General features: G+C 42.6%; 1 protein-coding gene and 1 non-coding gene across 2 annotated transcripts; both read right to left on the bottom strand.

Moving 5' to 3' along the window:
* Positions 1-440: 440 nt before the first annotated feature.
* Positions 441-11,718, bottom strand: pprc1 (PPARG related coactivator 1). Its single transcript, XM_040138482.1, has 14 exons — positions 11,480-11,718; positions 9,041-9,136; positions 8,754-8,903; positions 8,426-8,506; positions 6,242-8,333; positions 5,573-5,626; positions 4,552-4,612; positions 4,076-4,143; positions 3,036-3,765; positions 2,724-2,927; positions 2,509-2,587; positions 2,300-2,421; positions 1,813-1,964; positions 441-924 (listed from the first exon to the last, which is right to left on the bottom strand). The coding sequence occupies exons 1-14, from the start codon at positions 11,558-11,560 to the stop codon at positions 824-826; spliced, it is 4,071 nt and encodes a 1,356-aa protein (XP_039994416.1). The 5' UTR covers positions 11,561-11,718; the 3' UTR covers positions 441-823.
* Positions 2,055-2,190, bottom strand: LOC120796972. Its single transcript, XR_005708446.1, has one exon. It is a non-coding gene; the product is annotated as a small nucleolar RNA SNORA50 (small nucleolar RNA).
* Positions 11,719-14,968: the final 3,250 nt, after the last annotated feature.

Raw genomic sequence — 14,968 nt, 5'->3', positions numbered from 1 at the left:
TTTGTATTAGTTAAAAGCTGGTGCATTGTGTGACAGGTCTTTTACACGAGACATTTGGACTTGTCACAGCAGGAAAAGCACAGGGGAAATTAATCCGTTTGATAACGAGTGCATTCCACTTAGGTGAGCTAGTCCCAGGGCCATGGTATTTTGCATGGTGGCTGTCGTGGCTTACTGGGACACTCAAAGGAACTGAGCCGTCGTCAACGATGGCTCTGTCGTTACCTATATTTGTTTCACTTGTACTTTTCCTGCTATGACGAGTCCAAAAGTTTGCCACTCTGTTATTTACTCCTTTGCTTTTCATGTGACATTTCAAAATGTCTTGTGCGAAAAAGACCTTTGACAAATAACTTCCCTTATGTTTTCAAAGATCCGACCAAACATTGACAAATGCAAAGACACAGGTGAGTTTGAATGAAAGAAAAAACAAAAAAGAAAACGTTTCAGTTTCTCTCTTTTTTAATTTAGGTTTGTAGTACATTTAAATGTGTTACATCCTCTCCCAAGATTTAGGGAGCTCCTTTCCACATATTTTCCCAGCTTTTTAAAAATGATTCTCTCCATACAAGTCAAATTTGATTTTACATTTAAATAAACTTTTAAAAAATTATTTTATTTCACTTATTCCTTTTTTTTGACTTCTTTTACTACTTTCATTACAAATCTTCACTTCAATAGAAGGTGTTAGCTTGCAGAAACAAAACAAAACAAACAAAAAAAAACTAATGCAACAACTAAAATGTAAAGACAGTGTTGCAGGTGAGGAGCCAGCTGTTGGCTCTGAGGTAAGTGTCAGCTGCTTCCTGCTGCAGGCCTCCTGTTACCTCTTCAGATTCTGCTGGGCCTGCTTTAATAAAGTGTCGAAGTCTAGTGCATGAAACTTGCCTTTCACAGGCAATGGATCGTACTCTCTACTTGAATCTGAAAAGAGAAGGAGAGGAAGTCAGCATCAGATACAAAGAAAGGGGCGAGGAAAGCGGTACAATCTTCATTTGGGTCAAACTATTTCCACAGATTGACGCGACTCTCAAAACCATGGTTGTAGCCAGGATTTTATGTCGTGATGTAAAGAGTGATTTTCCCTACAGCACAACCCATCCCAAACTTCTGACTAATCACAGAGAAAAAAAATAATAAAAATAAAAAGTCTTTTGACTTCACATCCATATTTTTTATTTTAAGCAAATTTTATCTCCTTATATGATTATCTAAGTCCAAAAAAACCATTTGACTGACAAGTCAAAAACATCAGAATCAACATTTAAATACCCATCATTTATAATGTAAAATGTCATTAAAACTGGTCTGGTCAATAAAACCTCAACATTCACAAAATCAATACATGACCTGGGTCTCTTCAATGATAGCTATAGCACTGCTAGCAACTTAAAAGCCATGACTTGGTGGTGACTGTGTGTGAAAGCCAAAGAGTTGTTAAATGTTCAACATTCTATATCTTAATGTATAATTCTAATGATTGAAAATGATGCCTTTTCCCCTTTTAAACATGCACACAGCACATTAAAAGGAGAGAATGCTCAAACAACAGTTTGCCTTCCTCCTGCCGTGCGATCATCCTTTCAACAGTTGCCAGGTGATCTGCCAACTTTTGTAGTTATTGGCAGCACTTCACAAAGTACAATGGCTCGCTGTGGCATTTAGGTTCTGGTGAACACACTGTATCAGGATGAACTGCAGCCAATATCTTCAATCTTTTGCAAACCACATCAATACCCTTTAAATAGATTAACAGCACTCTGGTTAAGAGTTACAGGAACTTTTGTTTTGTCAATTTAAAGCCATGCCTACCCAAATCAGAATAGCCGGTCTGGCAGAACTGTCTCCTTCCACCAAAACAGAGATCAAACGGCAGCTCATCAGGCTTGCGCAGCTTGCTTCCATTTTCAATGGCCGTGAAAGCATCCTTGGTGTCGTAATAAGTCACAAAGCCATAGTTGTCCCTGTGAAAGACAAACAAAATATCAGCCTGTATTCGTATACAGTTTGACAGAGGTGTAGTGAAGGTCGTAAGGAGGTCTTGTAATGTTTTGAGCTGTGACTTGGTTTTAAAAGGGCAACCTGGGGATGTTGCCAGGAGGCCCCAGTTATGAACAAGCCGTTGCTTTAGCACTGTAGCTTGGCCTAAGAGGTCACAGACAAGACCAAAAAGGTTCAAAGACAGTGCAATTTGCTCATATTATAGCCTTATTAAAATTTCAACCGTAATCCTTTATTACAAAAGCAAGCAACGGAGAGAAATGTATGCATGTATAATCCTCTCTGTTTATGTACTTACCCATGGTCTCTAAAGTGCAAGGTGCAGTCTTCAATCTCGCCAAATAAAGAGAAGCGCTCTTTAAGCTCTTTTTGGGTCATCGTACCCCGAATTCGACCAACGTAAACAACCCGGCGCTCCTCCTGAGAGAGGAAAGTAGTCATCCAATTGATTTAACCTTATAATACTGTAATTTTCTTAGAACTGTGTACTCACTAAAATGAACTTACAATGGCTTTTCCCTTGCGTCTCTTCACCTCTTCCACATTTGTCTTTGCACTGTTACCATAGCCATGTTTATATGAGGGGCTGGTGAAGACAAAATGAAGCGTAGTCATTTTTTTTTTAAAACTGTGTGTCAAAGTATTTGTAATGCAGAAGTGAAACAGCTGTGAAAATCCACGTAATGACTACCACACAGATGAGCATGATTCATAAACTGTACCTGTACAATGTTCTGCTTCTACTCCACTGTGCTTGTCTCTGAGGGGATTGAGACCGCGACCTGGAGCGACTCCACGAGCCAGAACGAGAGGAGGAATACGAGTAATTCCTCCTCCTGGGAGGGGAGCGGGACACAGATGGAGAGGACCGAGATGAGGAACGGGATGAAGAGCTGGAACTGCTCTCAGAGTGACGAGGACGATACCTAGAGAAGAAAAGGAAGGAGTGCCGATAAGGAACAAGGAAAATCATACCCTCTAGAAATCAGTATTAAGATGCCGCATCAACCAGATGTTTTGAGAGAGGGCCAAACCTTTTCTTAGATGGAGCGCGTGATCTAGACCGAGATCTAGAGGAATGGGAGTCTGACTCTGAACCACTGGTCATAGGGCTGGGAGAATGGTGGGATCTTCTCTTTCTAGACCGGCCTCCAGTCCTCTCTTTGGGGCTAGATCTGGGGCTGGGTGAGCGAGAAGCAGCATGTCGACGGTAGGCCCTCCCAAAAGGCCCTCTCCTGGGGCTTCCTTCTTTAACAGTGGAATCAGTCTCCTGTCGAGCAGGAGAAGCATCGGGAGTCTCCAGAACAGAGCTTCTCTCCACCCCATCTGTCCTGTGATCCAGGGGCTCTGTCAGTGGAAAACCTTGTATTTTGGTTTTAACTGCAGGGTTTGTAGTAGACGGGACAGACAACGCTAGGGCAGCTGGGGGTGTCTGTGTGGCGGGTGTAGCGGGTTGCTTGATGGGTTTAATAGTGATAAAAGATTGCTGTTTGACATTCCAGCGCTTGCCTGACTCTCCAGTGGAAGTGCCTTTGTTGGGGAGGCAGTAGTCATGGTCCATGCATGCCAGGTCAGGGTCTACAGCGACGGTGGCAGGAGTGGGTTTACTGCGGGACTTGACTGAGGGCAGTGGCCGAGCTTCTATCTGGATAACCTTGGAGGTGCTCGGCTTGAAGGCCTCAGTGGCCTTGCTCTTCCCCAGCAGGGCCACTGGGGCCAGAGGTTTCCACATCTGGTGGGGAGGAGTGGCTGGAGGAGTCAGAGCTGGAGCAGAGAAAGAAAGTGCACCACAATTATACTCAACATTCAAGAGCACATGGCCATCTGTGTTGCAAGGTAGCAAATTTGCTGATCGCAATGTACTACTCTTAACCATTTCTAATGACTGTTTTAATGCAGTAAGCAGTGACAGCACAGAAGCCATAAAAGGGCAGAATAAAAAAGAAACACTTCTATTTAGCCCCTTTATAATGATAAAAATCTAAAAAAGTCCCTTTTAGTGCATATGTTTTTCTATTTTAATGATTTAACTTAATGGAGTCATTCAGAAGCCAAGTATAACATGCTGAATTACCTGCAGTACTTGAGAGGTCATTAGCTCTCACACGCTCCACAACTGTTTTCTCTGGAGCCAACTCAAAACTGCAGAGTAAGCACAGGAGTGTGTTAGTATATCACCGGTAAATAGTGTAGCGCTCACCTCAGTGTGTCTTTGGGTTAGAGTGCAGCCAAGTCTAGACAAAAAAACCATTAAACCACATTGCAAATTCACACCTGAGAAGGCCATCGCTGTGGCCAGACAACAGCAGGGTTTACGGTAGGTCTTGGCAAAAGGTGGACGCGTCTCACCTCCACACACACACACACACACACACACACACACACACACACACACACACACACACACACACACACACACACACACACACACACACACACACACACACACACACACACACACACAAAGGTTTCACTCGCCCAGGGTTCATCCAGAGAAACCTTTGCTCCATCACTCACACAGAGCAGCTTGAGGGCTGTAGGGTAACTCACCTTGAGTTTCCTACAGCTGCTGCTCTACCAGAGACCTCCGGCACACATTGCTCCTCTTTGGCTGAGGAGAAAAGGGACAGGGGAATAATTGCATCAGCAGAGACAGAGGAACACTAAAAATTTAGAAATTTAATGTTTTGTGGATAAAACTGTCTTTATGCTGGTTATTATTAGTTCAGTATATTTTGCACAGAAATTCACCATATAGTCAGCAGCTACATCAGCCATAGCACACAGTATGTTGGTTCAATAACACATGCACCAACATGAGTAGCGGCACATACAGTTCAAGCACTTGTTAGAGCTGGGGCTTGTACATCCGCCCAAACAAAGACAGCAGGGCGAGAGTTAAATGGATTTGCGGACGGGGCAAAATTCCAGCAGCTGAGCAGGCAAGAGCACAAAGCAGCTTCTCTGCCCCCCCACAGCACCCATCTCTTAAAGGGGAATGTTTCGGTAGGAAAAAAAACAAATCCTGAAATTCTGAACAGTCAGAACTCCCCTAAAATCTTTGAATGTTACACACACTTCTCCAGTAGGATCAGATAAGCTTCAATTTCATATGAATAGGCCAATGATATCTTTGTTCTTTGTCGAACTCTGAGATACACCCTGTATATGCTCTGTTGGTCAAAATATTAGGGAATGGTCATCTAACTTCCCTGCACAACAGCAGTGAATGTCTCTAAGTAGGCACTCGCTATCCTTTGAAGTCTTAGTCAAAGTCCTTCTACCCACTAACCCACCACTGTAAACCAAGGATGGAGCTGCAATGTTGAATGCCAATTCCCACCATTATGAAACCAGGAAAACTGATACTCTTACTACATTTAGCTTGGCACTAAACTATGTGACCCGCTAAGATGCTTCAACCATCCTACGGTCAGAAATTAAGCATGACAAAAAATACTCTGGATTGAGTAACACTATCAAACATGGAATGAACCAAGCAATTTTTTCAGACACAATCGACACACTCAAAAAAAAAAAAAAAAAAAAAGCATCAGCCATTATTGATTACCTTGGGTTTCCTCAAACTGTTCCAGCAAGCTGGTCAGATCAGCAGCTTCAATACCTACAAAAAGACAAAACAATATGTACTGGATTTTACCAAAACATAACAGAACTGTACTTATTTAACCATTATTTATACAGGGTAGGGTGGCTAAACCCACATGCTCTTATACACAAATGTTGTGTTTACAGTTACACTGAAACAGAACAAGAACACAGATGTAAATACGACACAGACAATCAACAGGATCAAGGCTCAATTAAAGTGTCGACAGAAAGGTGTAGGATGATTATAGAAAATAGTCTTGATGTACAGACGGGTTCAATTGTTCGATTTTTACAGTGACACTACATTTTATTTGATTGCACTAACAGCAGAATAAATTATTTCTGATATGCGGTTCCAGTACATCAGCTAATACTGGAGCAGATTAAGCATGGGTTAGAGGCTCTAGAGAAGCAGAGATGAGACACTGACATGGCAATTTTCCAAAAAGGGCTTTGTAAATAGATACCAGTAGCTAGTATGAGACAATCAATTGTTTAAATGTGTTTTTGTTGACAATAAAAACAGGCTTCAATCAAAAAAAGAAGGTATGGAAATAAGCCTTCATGAATAAAAACTAAAGTTTTTATTTTTTTAGCAATAAAAATTGGCAATCATCCTTAAGCTCACCTATCTCACTGGTGAAGGCCTCAATCAGCACCTGTGTGGGGCTCTTTGCCTTTTGGGGCTTCTCTGCTGTGGTGAGGTTCTCTTTAGTTTCAAGCACAACAGGTTCTGCTTTTAGACTATGGGAGTCTGGGGGATGAGCAGCTGAAGAAGAACTGAGCTGGGTACCATTGGCTGTGGGTTTGGAGGACTTGCTATCAGCTGTGATGGGGTTAATTAACGTGGTAGCAGCAGTGACCTCAGGCACCTTTTGGGAAACAACAGTGGTCTTCTGGGGGGCACTGAGTGCAGACGAAGTAGCAGCATTGGATTTGATCGACTCTGTAGTGGTTTTAGGACAGGTTTTAGTGAGCTCTATGGACTTAAAAGACACAGGCTGAGCCTGGGGCCTATCATCAACTCTGCACTTTCCTCCTGATAGCGCAGGTGAACCCCTCCCATCTGCTGACAACATGACCTGAGTGGCGTGTTTTAAAGCAGCTGGAGACTCAGGGCTCTGAGGCACAGAAGGTACTGCAGGCTGAGCAATGGTTTGTTGATGTGAGGGTAAATCCATCACTGAATTAGGGGCAAAAGCTGAGGGGTTTTGGGGTAGAGAAGGTTTGGAAGGTTCAGGTGTTTGCTGGGGTTTAGGAATAGAAGTAGCAGCTGAAACTTTGCTGGATGAAGCAACCATGTAGGCTGGTGGCACCAGCAGTGCCTCAGGCGTGGGTGGTGCAGTTGGTCCCCTTGGCTGCCAGGCAGGTCTGACCTCATCCACTTCCTTCTTTGTTGCCTGGGGGTTGGGGCGTCGTGGATCCCTGGGGCTGGGGTCAGGCAGGCAGGGAATCGGAGGAAGTTCTTTAGGAAGCTCTGGAAGGCTGGGCCACTTGGTGCTGTTCTTGTCTTGTTTTTCCACTGGTGCTGGCTTTTTCTGCTGTCGGAGCCGACGGTACTCCTCTAGACTGAGTGATTTGGGTTTGGGCTCTGGGACTGCAGTGGCCACAGGGGGGAGGGCCTCACAAACAGGTTGTGTCATCTGGGGTGTTAGGGGGCTATCAGCAGCTGCAGGGCTCTCTGAAGACAGCGGGGCAAGGACAGCAGAGGGAGCTGCTGATGAATCTTGTAGCTTCTCGGGGGCTGGGCCTGGCTGTTTCGGGGTTTCACCAGGCTGGCCGGCCCTCACTGCTGTGGGTGAACAGCTAGGCTGACTCTGCTCAGAGCTATCTTTTAGCAGAGCAGCGTCCTGTCTGGGTGGCACAAATGTGGCAATTTGCACATTCATTTCAGGCAATAGTGTTGTAGTGGCTATTTCTGTTTCAGTTTGGCATTGATTTTGTTTCTTAGGTTTTAAAGACGAAGAAGTTGGAGTCAAGGCAAGAGGAACTTTTGGGACTTTGTGTTTCTTCACTTCTTTGACTGACCCTTTTTCAGGCTTTCTTGCTGCGTTCTGCGCCATCTTTCTTACTTTGCCACTCCTAAGGACCCTTGCCTCCACAGGTTCTGGTTGGCACTGTTCCTTGTATTTCTTTTTCTTTTTCCTCCAGGAGGGGCTTTTCTCTTTAATCTCTTCCTTTTGTCTCTTGATCATTGCATCTTTCATTTCTGAACATAGGTCTGATGTTGCAGGGGCTGTAAGTTTAACTGGAGCCTCGCTGACTGTTACGTCTTCATCATCAATGACTATATGCTCCAAACTGTCAGAGGCTTCATCTCTAAGTTTCTGCTCATTTTCTGAAGACTGCTCTTTAAGTGGCAGAGAGACTGGGAGATCTATGTCTGGGATGGCCAGGATGGGTTCTCCGTTCTCCCCCCGGTCCACAACCTCGAGTAAGATGCCTCCTTCGGGCAACATCTGTTCCCCATCGTCATTCTCTACACAAATGGCCATACAGTACGGGTGCATATGCCTGACAAAGTCCCCCAGGCTAACTGAAACACCATCTTCACCCTCCTGCTCAAAGGTGACAGGAAGCGGTAGGGTCGGACCTTCCCAGTCTAACAGGTCATTGTCGGGAGATGAATCGTGCCTCACTGGGCTAAGAGTGAGGGAGCCATCATCTTCTTCCTCCCCATCACTCCTCTGAAGAGAGTCTGCCTGTATCCTGGGGAGGCTCTGGGTGCAGACAAGGAAAGAAATATCCAGTCATACTCTGAAATCTGTCAGCTGTTTAATTTACATACACAGTAATTATGAGCAAAAGCTACCTTTCCAGTTGATATGGGTCTTGTGCTACATAGTATGTCTTTCTCGGGAGGGGAACGCGACAGACACAGCAATCTCCGGAGCTGGAGAGGGAAAGATAAACAAAAGCACGAGGATATTAATACTTATCCACTTCAGAGATAAATTTTACTTTTACAAACTTCTAAAACAATGAACATGAAGTATATTCATAACCGGAAGTTGGCAGGTTGCCCTTCCAACTCCTTGCCCTTTCACTCTCTCTGCCCCAAACTCAAAGGCCACATGGGGGAAGTCGAGAGCAGGAATCTGAGACACTTTGAGAGTTATGTATGACAGCTGAGCACTAACCGGAGAGTGTTCCCTGCCCTTCTGACCTGACAGCAGGTCTGAGTCAGGCAGTGTGTCGAACGGGGACAGGTTCTCATCATCCACATTGTCAAGGATCTCTGTCAGGGCAGTTAGCAGCGTGGCTTCGCTCTCTTCATCTAGTCCCTTAGTCTAAATAAACACATGGTAGTTTGGTCAAAGCATGCACTACAGGAAGTGTAAACAAACAACTGTACAAGGCTTATACATCATAGATCTCTCTTAGGTTACTGTAATACTTAAGTTCAACCATGTAAAATAAGTCTTGCCTCTATTGTTGGTGCTTCCTCAAATATAGAAAGGATGGATGGGTCTAAGCAGCTTTGAAGGGCCTCCAGAGTTTCTCCAGAGCTCAGCCCAACAGTCTAGAGAGGAGAAAAACCATTAAATATTTTTGGGCAAAAATGAAAACATAATTTAGGCAAAACCTATCTGCCAGCAGCGACCCACAAATACATAACTGTTGCTACTAGAGTTCGATTACCATGTTGCTAGTGGATTAAGACAGCAAACAAATTTTTACACAAGTGCCTCAAATCTGACAAACATCCACTTCTTCAGTCATGTGAACATTTAAAAAAAATCCTATATTAAGCAAATACTTAAAAGCTTAACTTCTTATTTTGTGTTAGCAGTAGCTTTATTTCAGTAGAAAGTGTAATGTCTTTAATGCATGCTAGCCTTGTAGTATCATATATGGACCACTGGGCTGCATTTCCTTTATAACTGGACTTGTCGACTTTTGTTTTATATCCTCTCTTTAAAAGCAAGTCCAGGTGATTTTGACTTATATTTCTAGGTTTAAAGAGCCTTACATCAATGAATAAATGTAAACAAAATCAGTCTCGAACATCTGTTTGGGTAGAGTTGGATTCCTGTTTCACAGTGGCCATATATTTTTATTAGAAACTGCCATTTAATAAATGAAGGCCAGTCTGTGGGTCAGACAATGAAATAGGGCAAAATAGCTTATTTATCTGGTGGTTGGAACTGAGAATAAGCCTAAACTCAAGTCAGGCATTTGAAAACGAGAATCTGAAAAGGAAACCCCACAGGGGAAGGGAGGGCACGTGCTTTTAGTTCCAGCTTGAGGAAGAGAACAAAACAAAATACCAGAGGCATTTTCCCATGATCAGAAATATACAAAAATATAAGACCACATACCTATTGGACATGCAGAATTCCAACATGCACTTAAATTATCAATAGAAGTTATAACTTTATATACAACTTCAACATAAAATATAACTTAAATACCTTCAAACAATCTGTCCAAAAGAAAGACAAAGTGCAATGAAAAATATTGGTAACTATAACATGCTTACATTTTAAACAAAAGTTGAATAAATAAATATGAAATTTAAGAAATAGCTGTAGTAGTAGAAGGCTCACTTTGAGTACAACAACTTTACAGATTTGAGTCATATGCATAACACTATGTCCAGCATACAGGTCCATCGATGAAAGCAAACGTAACTGATAACATTTTGCATTTTTTCATCTGAAAAAATGCACTAGTCTCTTACAGTGATCCACGTGTTTCTGTCCATGCAGACATGTTTGATCCTGGCCTCACCCCGTCCGAAGGGAGGCTACCCTACCCACGTGTTGTACTACAACAAACCCGAGCAGGCCCCTCATCTCCACTCTCGTCTCATATTTTAACAACTGCAAACTGATAGGCCTAATTTCAGTACACAATAATGCACTACACATTAGAAAACTGCATGTAGTTATCTATAAACTCTATGAAAGGGTGTGTGCAGAGATTAGACTGGCTGACCCTCCTGCGCATGCGTGAAGGAATCCAACATGTGATCAACCACGACTAAAACCACATGTGGGTATACACATACAGGTTTTGGATGAAACGTGGCATGGTGCTGCCGTGTGAGAGTGGATAATCACACAGGTGTGCGCAGCTGTCCCGACTGCCCCCAGTTGTCTTAATATACAGGCGCTTCACTGTGTGCATCACCACCGAGCTGGTGATGACACGTTACTGCAATGTGCTGGCATGAAGCCTATAAACTGCACCATGGCAAAAAAAAGAAAAAAAAAAAAAGAAAAATTAACGTATAGCACCTTAACCACTGCCAAGCAAAGAGAACGTAAAGAACACATCCACACGGGGACGACGATCGAGCTGGAGGACTAGCATCTTGCAGTGTCTGTTACCACGTGTGTATGAATCAGATGATGGTGGGACACAGAGTACTTTTGCACATACACACACACCCACTGACAGAGCTTAACTGCTTATTCCTGATGTCGATTATACAGCTGGTGCACATGCCAGGTCGACTACCAACAAAAATACACAACTGTCACTTCATTTGTTCCAACGACTATTTATATTACGAGGGAGGAAACCTGCGTCGTTCAGTAGCCGGCCGGCCAAGCTAGACTGACTCACCAGCTAGCCTTAACCTGCAGCTAAAAACCACCAGCACCTTATAAAGAGGCATTATCCATTATTTAACAAACGTACAACAAGAGTGTTATCTGGCTGTTATCACCACAAAACACTGAGTAGTTTTTGACTGAGTTTTAGTGATACTACGGTTGCATCCACGTGTCACTTTTCCATGCGCAGTGTGCCGCTAGTACACACAGCACGCTCTGCCCTGCTCCTAAAAAACACACGCACACAACCCGTAACAGTGGGATTACATGCTAGGAAACAAAGTAGAGAGCGGGTTCTTTACCTCGTCTAGTGTATCCATAGGGAAAAAATCCATATTGCACGCAGTTAAAGTCTCCTCGCCCGCTCCCCACCGCGCCGCCATCTTGCTAGTGTACTCCCTGCCCCGGCTAGTTTCAGAGTGAAAAGTGATGAGCGGCACGTCAGAGAACAAGCACGCCGACAGGAGACACGTGGTCCGACATTCCCGGCAAAATGACGCAAAGTGACGCTGGGGGTCAGGGGTTACGTGACCACGTTTCTTTGTAGTTCCCTGTAGTACGTCCGTGAGTCCGACACTGCCTTGTGGTGGCCGGCTGTATTTATGTGCGCTGCAAAAGTATAGAGGACAGAGAGACACACCAGGCGCAATACTCAATACATGACTTTTGATCGTTTTTTAAATCAACTTAGTCATAGTAGTAGCAGTGGCTGAAACAACAGACTATCCACTTAACACATGCAGGCAGGTTACAGTATGTGATAACCATGACTAGACACAAACAGAGAGGAAAAAAATTTGCTATGTTAAATGCTTCTTTTCATCGATTTTTTTCGAGTCACGTGAATTAGAACTGAAACTAGTCTAATTGCAATATGTGCAATTAATTTCTCATCTGTTTTATAATAGTTAGTAACAGTAGTAGTAGTATTTTATTTACACGTGTGGAGCAGCAGACTTATCAAAATCACCTTACAATGTTATGCAACCCAATACAACAACACAACAAACCTCTTACAAACCCCCCAGGAATCTGGTAACGTTAGAGGATCACACAGTACGCAAAACATACAGCACTCTCGACACAACAACGCACAAACATTCAGTGTTATGGGTAATTTCTTTTCTTTGGAGAATCTACCATGTGATGGCGGACATCACAGTTTCCCGTCGCACCATTTTTAGGTTAAAATGACCTAAATAAAACAATTTGATTGTTAACAACATCTGCGTTCCTTTTCAGGGCAACGCTTTTTAAAATTCTTCATATATAATTGATAAGTTGTGACTAAAAATGAATGAACAACTGTTGAGTGATTAGCAGCAAAATGGAATCACTGGACAGAAAACGTGTAGAACAGAAAACGTCATATTTGAGGGGATAGGACAAGCTCATTCAAATTTTTAAAAAAAATTATTGTGCATTGTGTAAACATTACCCTCTAGTAGAATATCGACTATTTTACAATTTCTTTGTGTTACTTGACAATGCACAGACTATCTGATACTATTTAGTGTTAATTATGTATATCTACCTGCCTTTATAAAGCGAAATGAAATCTCAAATCATATCTTTAGTTTCAAGAATCTTTATTATCTTAGAAAAGATTATAATTTTGTAGAACAGCTTAATTGGCCTGTACCTATGCTCTTACTTGGTTCGTTTTTATCTGCCTGGCATTTCTGCTCCCACATGTTTAGTCTAATTACTTGTACTTACAATGCCTGTAAAAACAAGGAAGCAAGGAGGGCTCTCGAAGGCCAGGAGGACTCTTATTTTGTTCTTTGGTTGGAAAAACATCATTTGTGTGGAGATGGAGTCCCCTCTGGACTGAAGTGTACAGTATTTTGTGCCATAGTTAAAGCACACATCCAAAGTCTTTATAGGCAAGTCTCTCACCCGGCGGCCATCCTGGCAACACCCCGGTGCAGTTATTCTGGGCTAACAAGACCAGGCCCCTAACTAAACGAATAGGAAGAGAGCTGTAACTTCACTTTCAATGGTAACCGGGACATAACAAGTACATGCATAGTATTTTCATCAGATTTGATCAAATCAGATAAAAAATGCTTGGAAAGTTTGCATCAGTACTATGCATGCGCATGGTTTCGCTTCCGTCAGTGCAAGAACACAATTGCTTTGATACGTTTCACGTTCGGCTCTTATAAAGCGGAAGATTGGCTTTTGGGGGGAAGGGGTGGGACATGTGTCGTACGACTGCTATCTTTGCCATTATGGAGTTTTCTATTCAGAATGCTTTAAGTGGTTTGCCTCCTCTCTTATAACGGCTCTGACAAATCTCTTCTGACAACAAATTTGTTAACATTGTATATTTTTGATCACAATGTTGGGTTACACAGTGACAGTCATTGAATTTCAAACTTGTTTGCACTGTTTTTGTTTCAGATTGCTTGTCCTTCCATGTATTGTGTTAACATTGTATGATGGGTAAATTTCATAGTACATTGCAATAGATACTTACACTGAAGTTACAGGTTCAAGTTCCACATTAAAACAAGACCATGGAAAATAAAATAAAAAAGTAAAAGGCTCCTTTTGTGCAATTAAATACACAAGGGATTTTCATGCCTACTTGGTCTGTTATTACCAGTAGCTCACAGTGGCTAATGTTTAGGTACATACTTAGTAGATTATTACTTACTGTGTCAGGTTTCTGACTGTGTGACTCTTTTTAAAGCAATTATTATTATCCTACAATTGTCACTTTTGGCTCCAGTGGCAGCTTTCAGCAAAAGCTCTATAGGCTCTCTTTAATATTCTGCCTATGTAGACAAACTTTTATTTTGAAAGATGCCAACTACACTGGGTGTATATCTGTAACTGAAAATTAATAGGACATCATCTGTTTTCCAGGGTTCAGTGGATGGCTTGAGCAAAATCGAGGCAATTCACAGCCATCACAAGACCATTTTTGATCTAAGACAGATGTTACAGTCTCCCCCTATATACATCCACCTGTTATCACGTGACCAAAGTCCCATAGTTAGGTCAAGTGATGACAACTGAGCAAACTGCATTAGCTGATGAAGACTTTGAAATGCAGTTAGAGCCCTGGAAAAAAGCTAGTAAGTAGACCTTGAGTTAAGTTTTTTTTGTCAAACTCTAACTTTAGGTTTAGACCTACTGTTTGTAATAGTATAACACTAACCATTTAGAGTCAGTCACATGCAACATGAAATATGCACAAGGGAACGCCAATAGGAAACCATTTATGGCTCTCAGAGGACTAACCAAACATCACACTGAGAAGAAAAACTGTTTTCCCTCAGAGCCTTGGAGGTAAATTAAATAAAGGACAGTGGTGGATGTCTGTTTGTTACTGAATGTAATACATGAAGGGGGAGTATGACGAGTGAACAAGAAGACAGGCTGTGAAACACAGAGGTGGGGATTAAACTGGGTCAAATACAAAAGTGGGGTTGATGTGTTCCTCATTAGGATCAGTACTGCATGGCACAGGAAAGCCATAGGCAATTTCCATTGTCCCGCAGGCAGAAATGGATTAGAGGTGAGCCCGCACGCAGACACACACGCTGTTGTCTTTCATTGTGGTTTACCACTTTGTCCGCGTCTCCATTTTACATTTGTCATTCATCTCTGCTGTGTGAAGAATACGACTGCTGTGTTCTCCATATGCACAAACTGCCATTTGTAAAGTTTTTAAATCTTTCTTCATTCTCCAACAGCTTCCTAACTGCGGCAGAGGTCTTCAGCTAAATCATGCAGGCACTATGGTGAATTTGAGAAAGCTTCCCTGTTGCCAAGCAGTC

This window comes from Xiphias gladius, chromosome 11 (assembly GCF_016859285.1).
Source record: "Xiphias gladius isolate SHS-SW01 ecotype Sanya breed wild chromosome 11, ASM1685928v1, whole genome shotgun sequence".
NCBI classification, from domain to species: domain Eukaryota; kingdom Metazoa; phylum Chordata; class Actinopteri; order Istiophoriformes; family Xiphiidae; genus Xiphias; species Xiphias gladius.
This window is presented reverse-complemented; position numbering and strand designations above follow the sequence as displayed.

Excerpts from the sequence above, each read along its gene's own strand:
- pprc1 (XM_040138482.1), bottom strand. The coding sequence starts at position 11,560 with ATGGCGGCGCGGTGGGGAGCGGGCGAGGAGACTTTAACTGCGTGCAAT. Across the intron at positions 4,613-5,572 it reads ACAGTTTGAGGAAACCCAAG|CCAAAGAGGAGCAATGTGTG; the intron begins GTAATCAATAAT and ends TTTTCTCCTCAG. Across the intron at positions 2,588-2,723 it reads AGAAGCAGAACATTGTACAG|CCCCTCATATAAACATGGCT; the intron begins GTACAGTTTATG and ends TGTCTTCACCAG.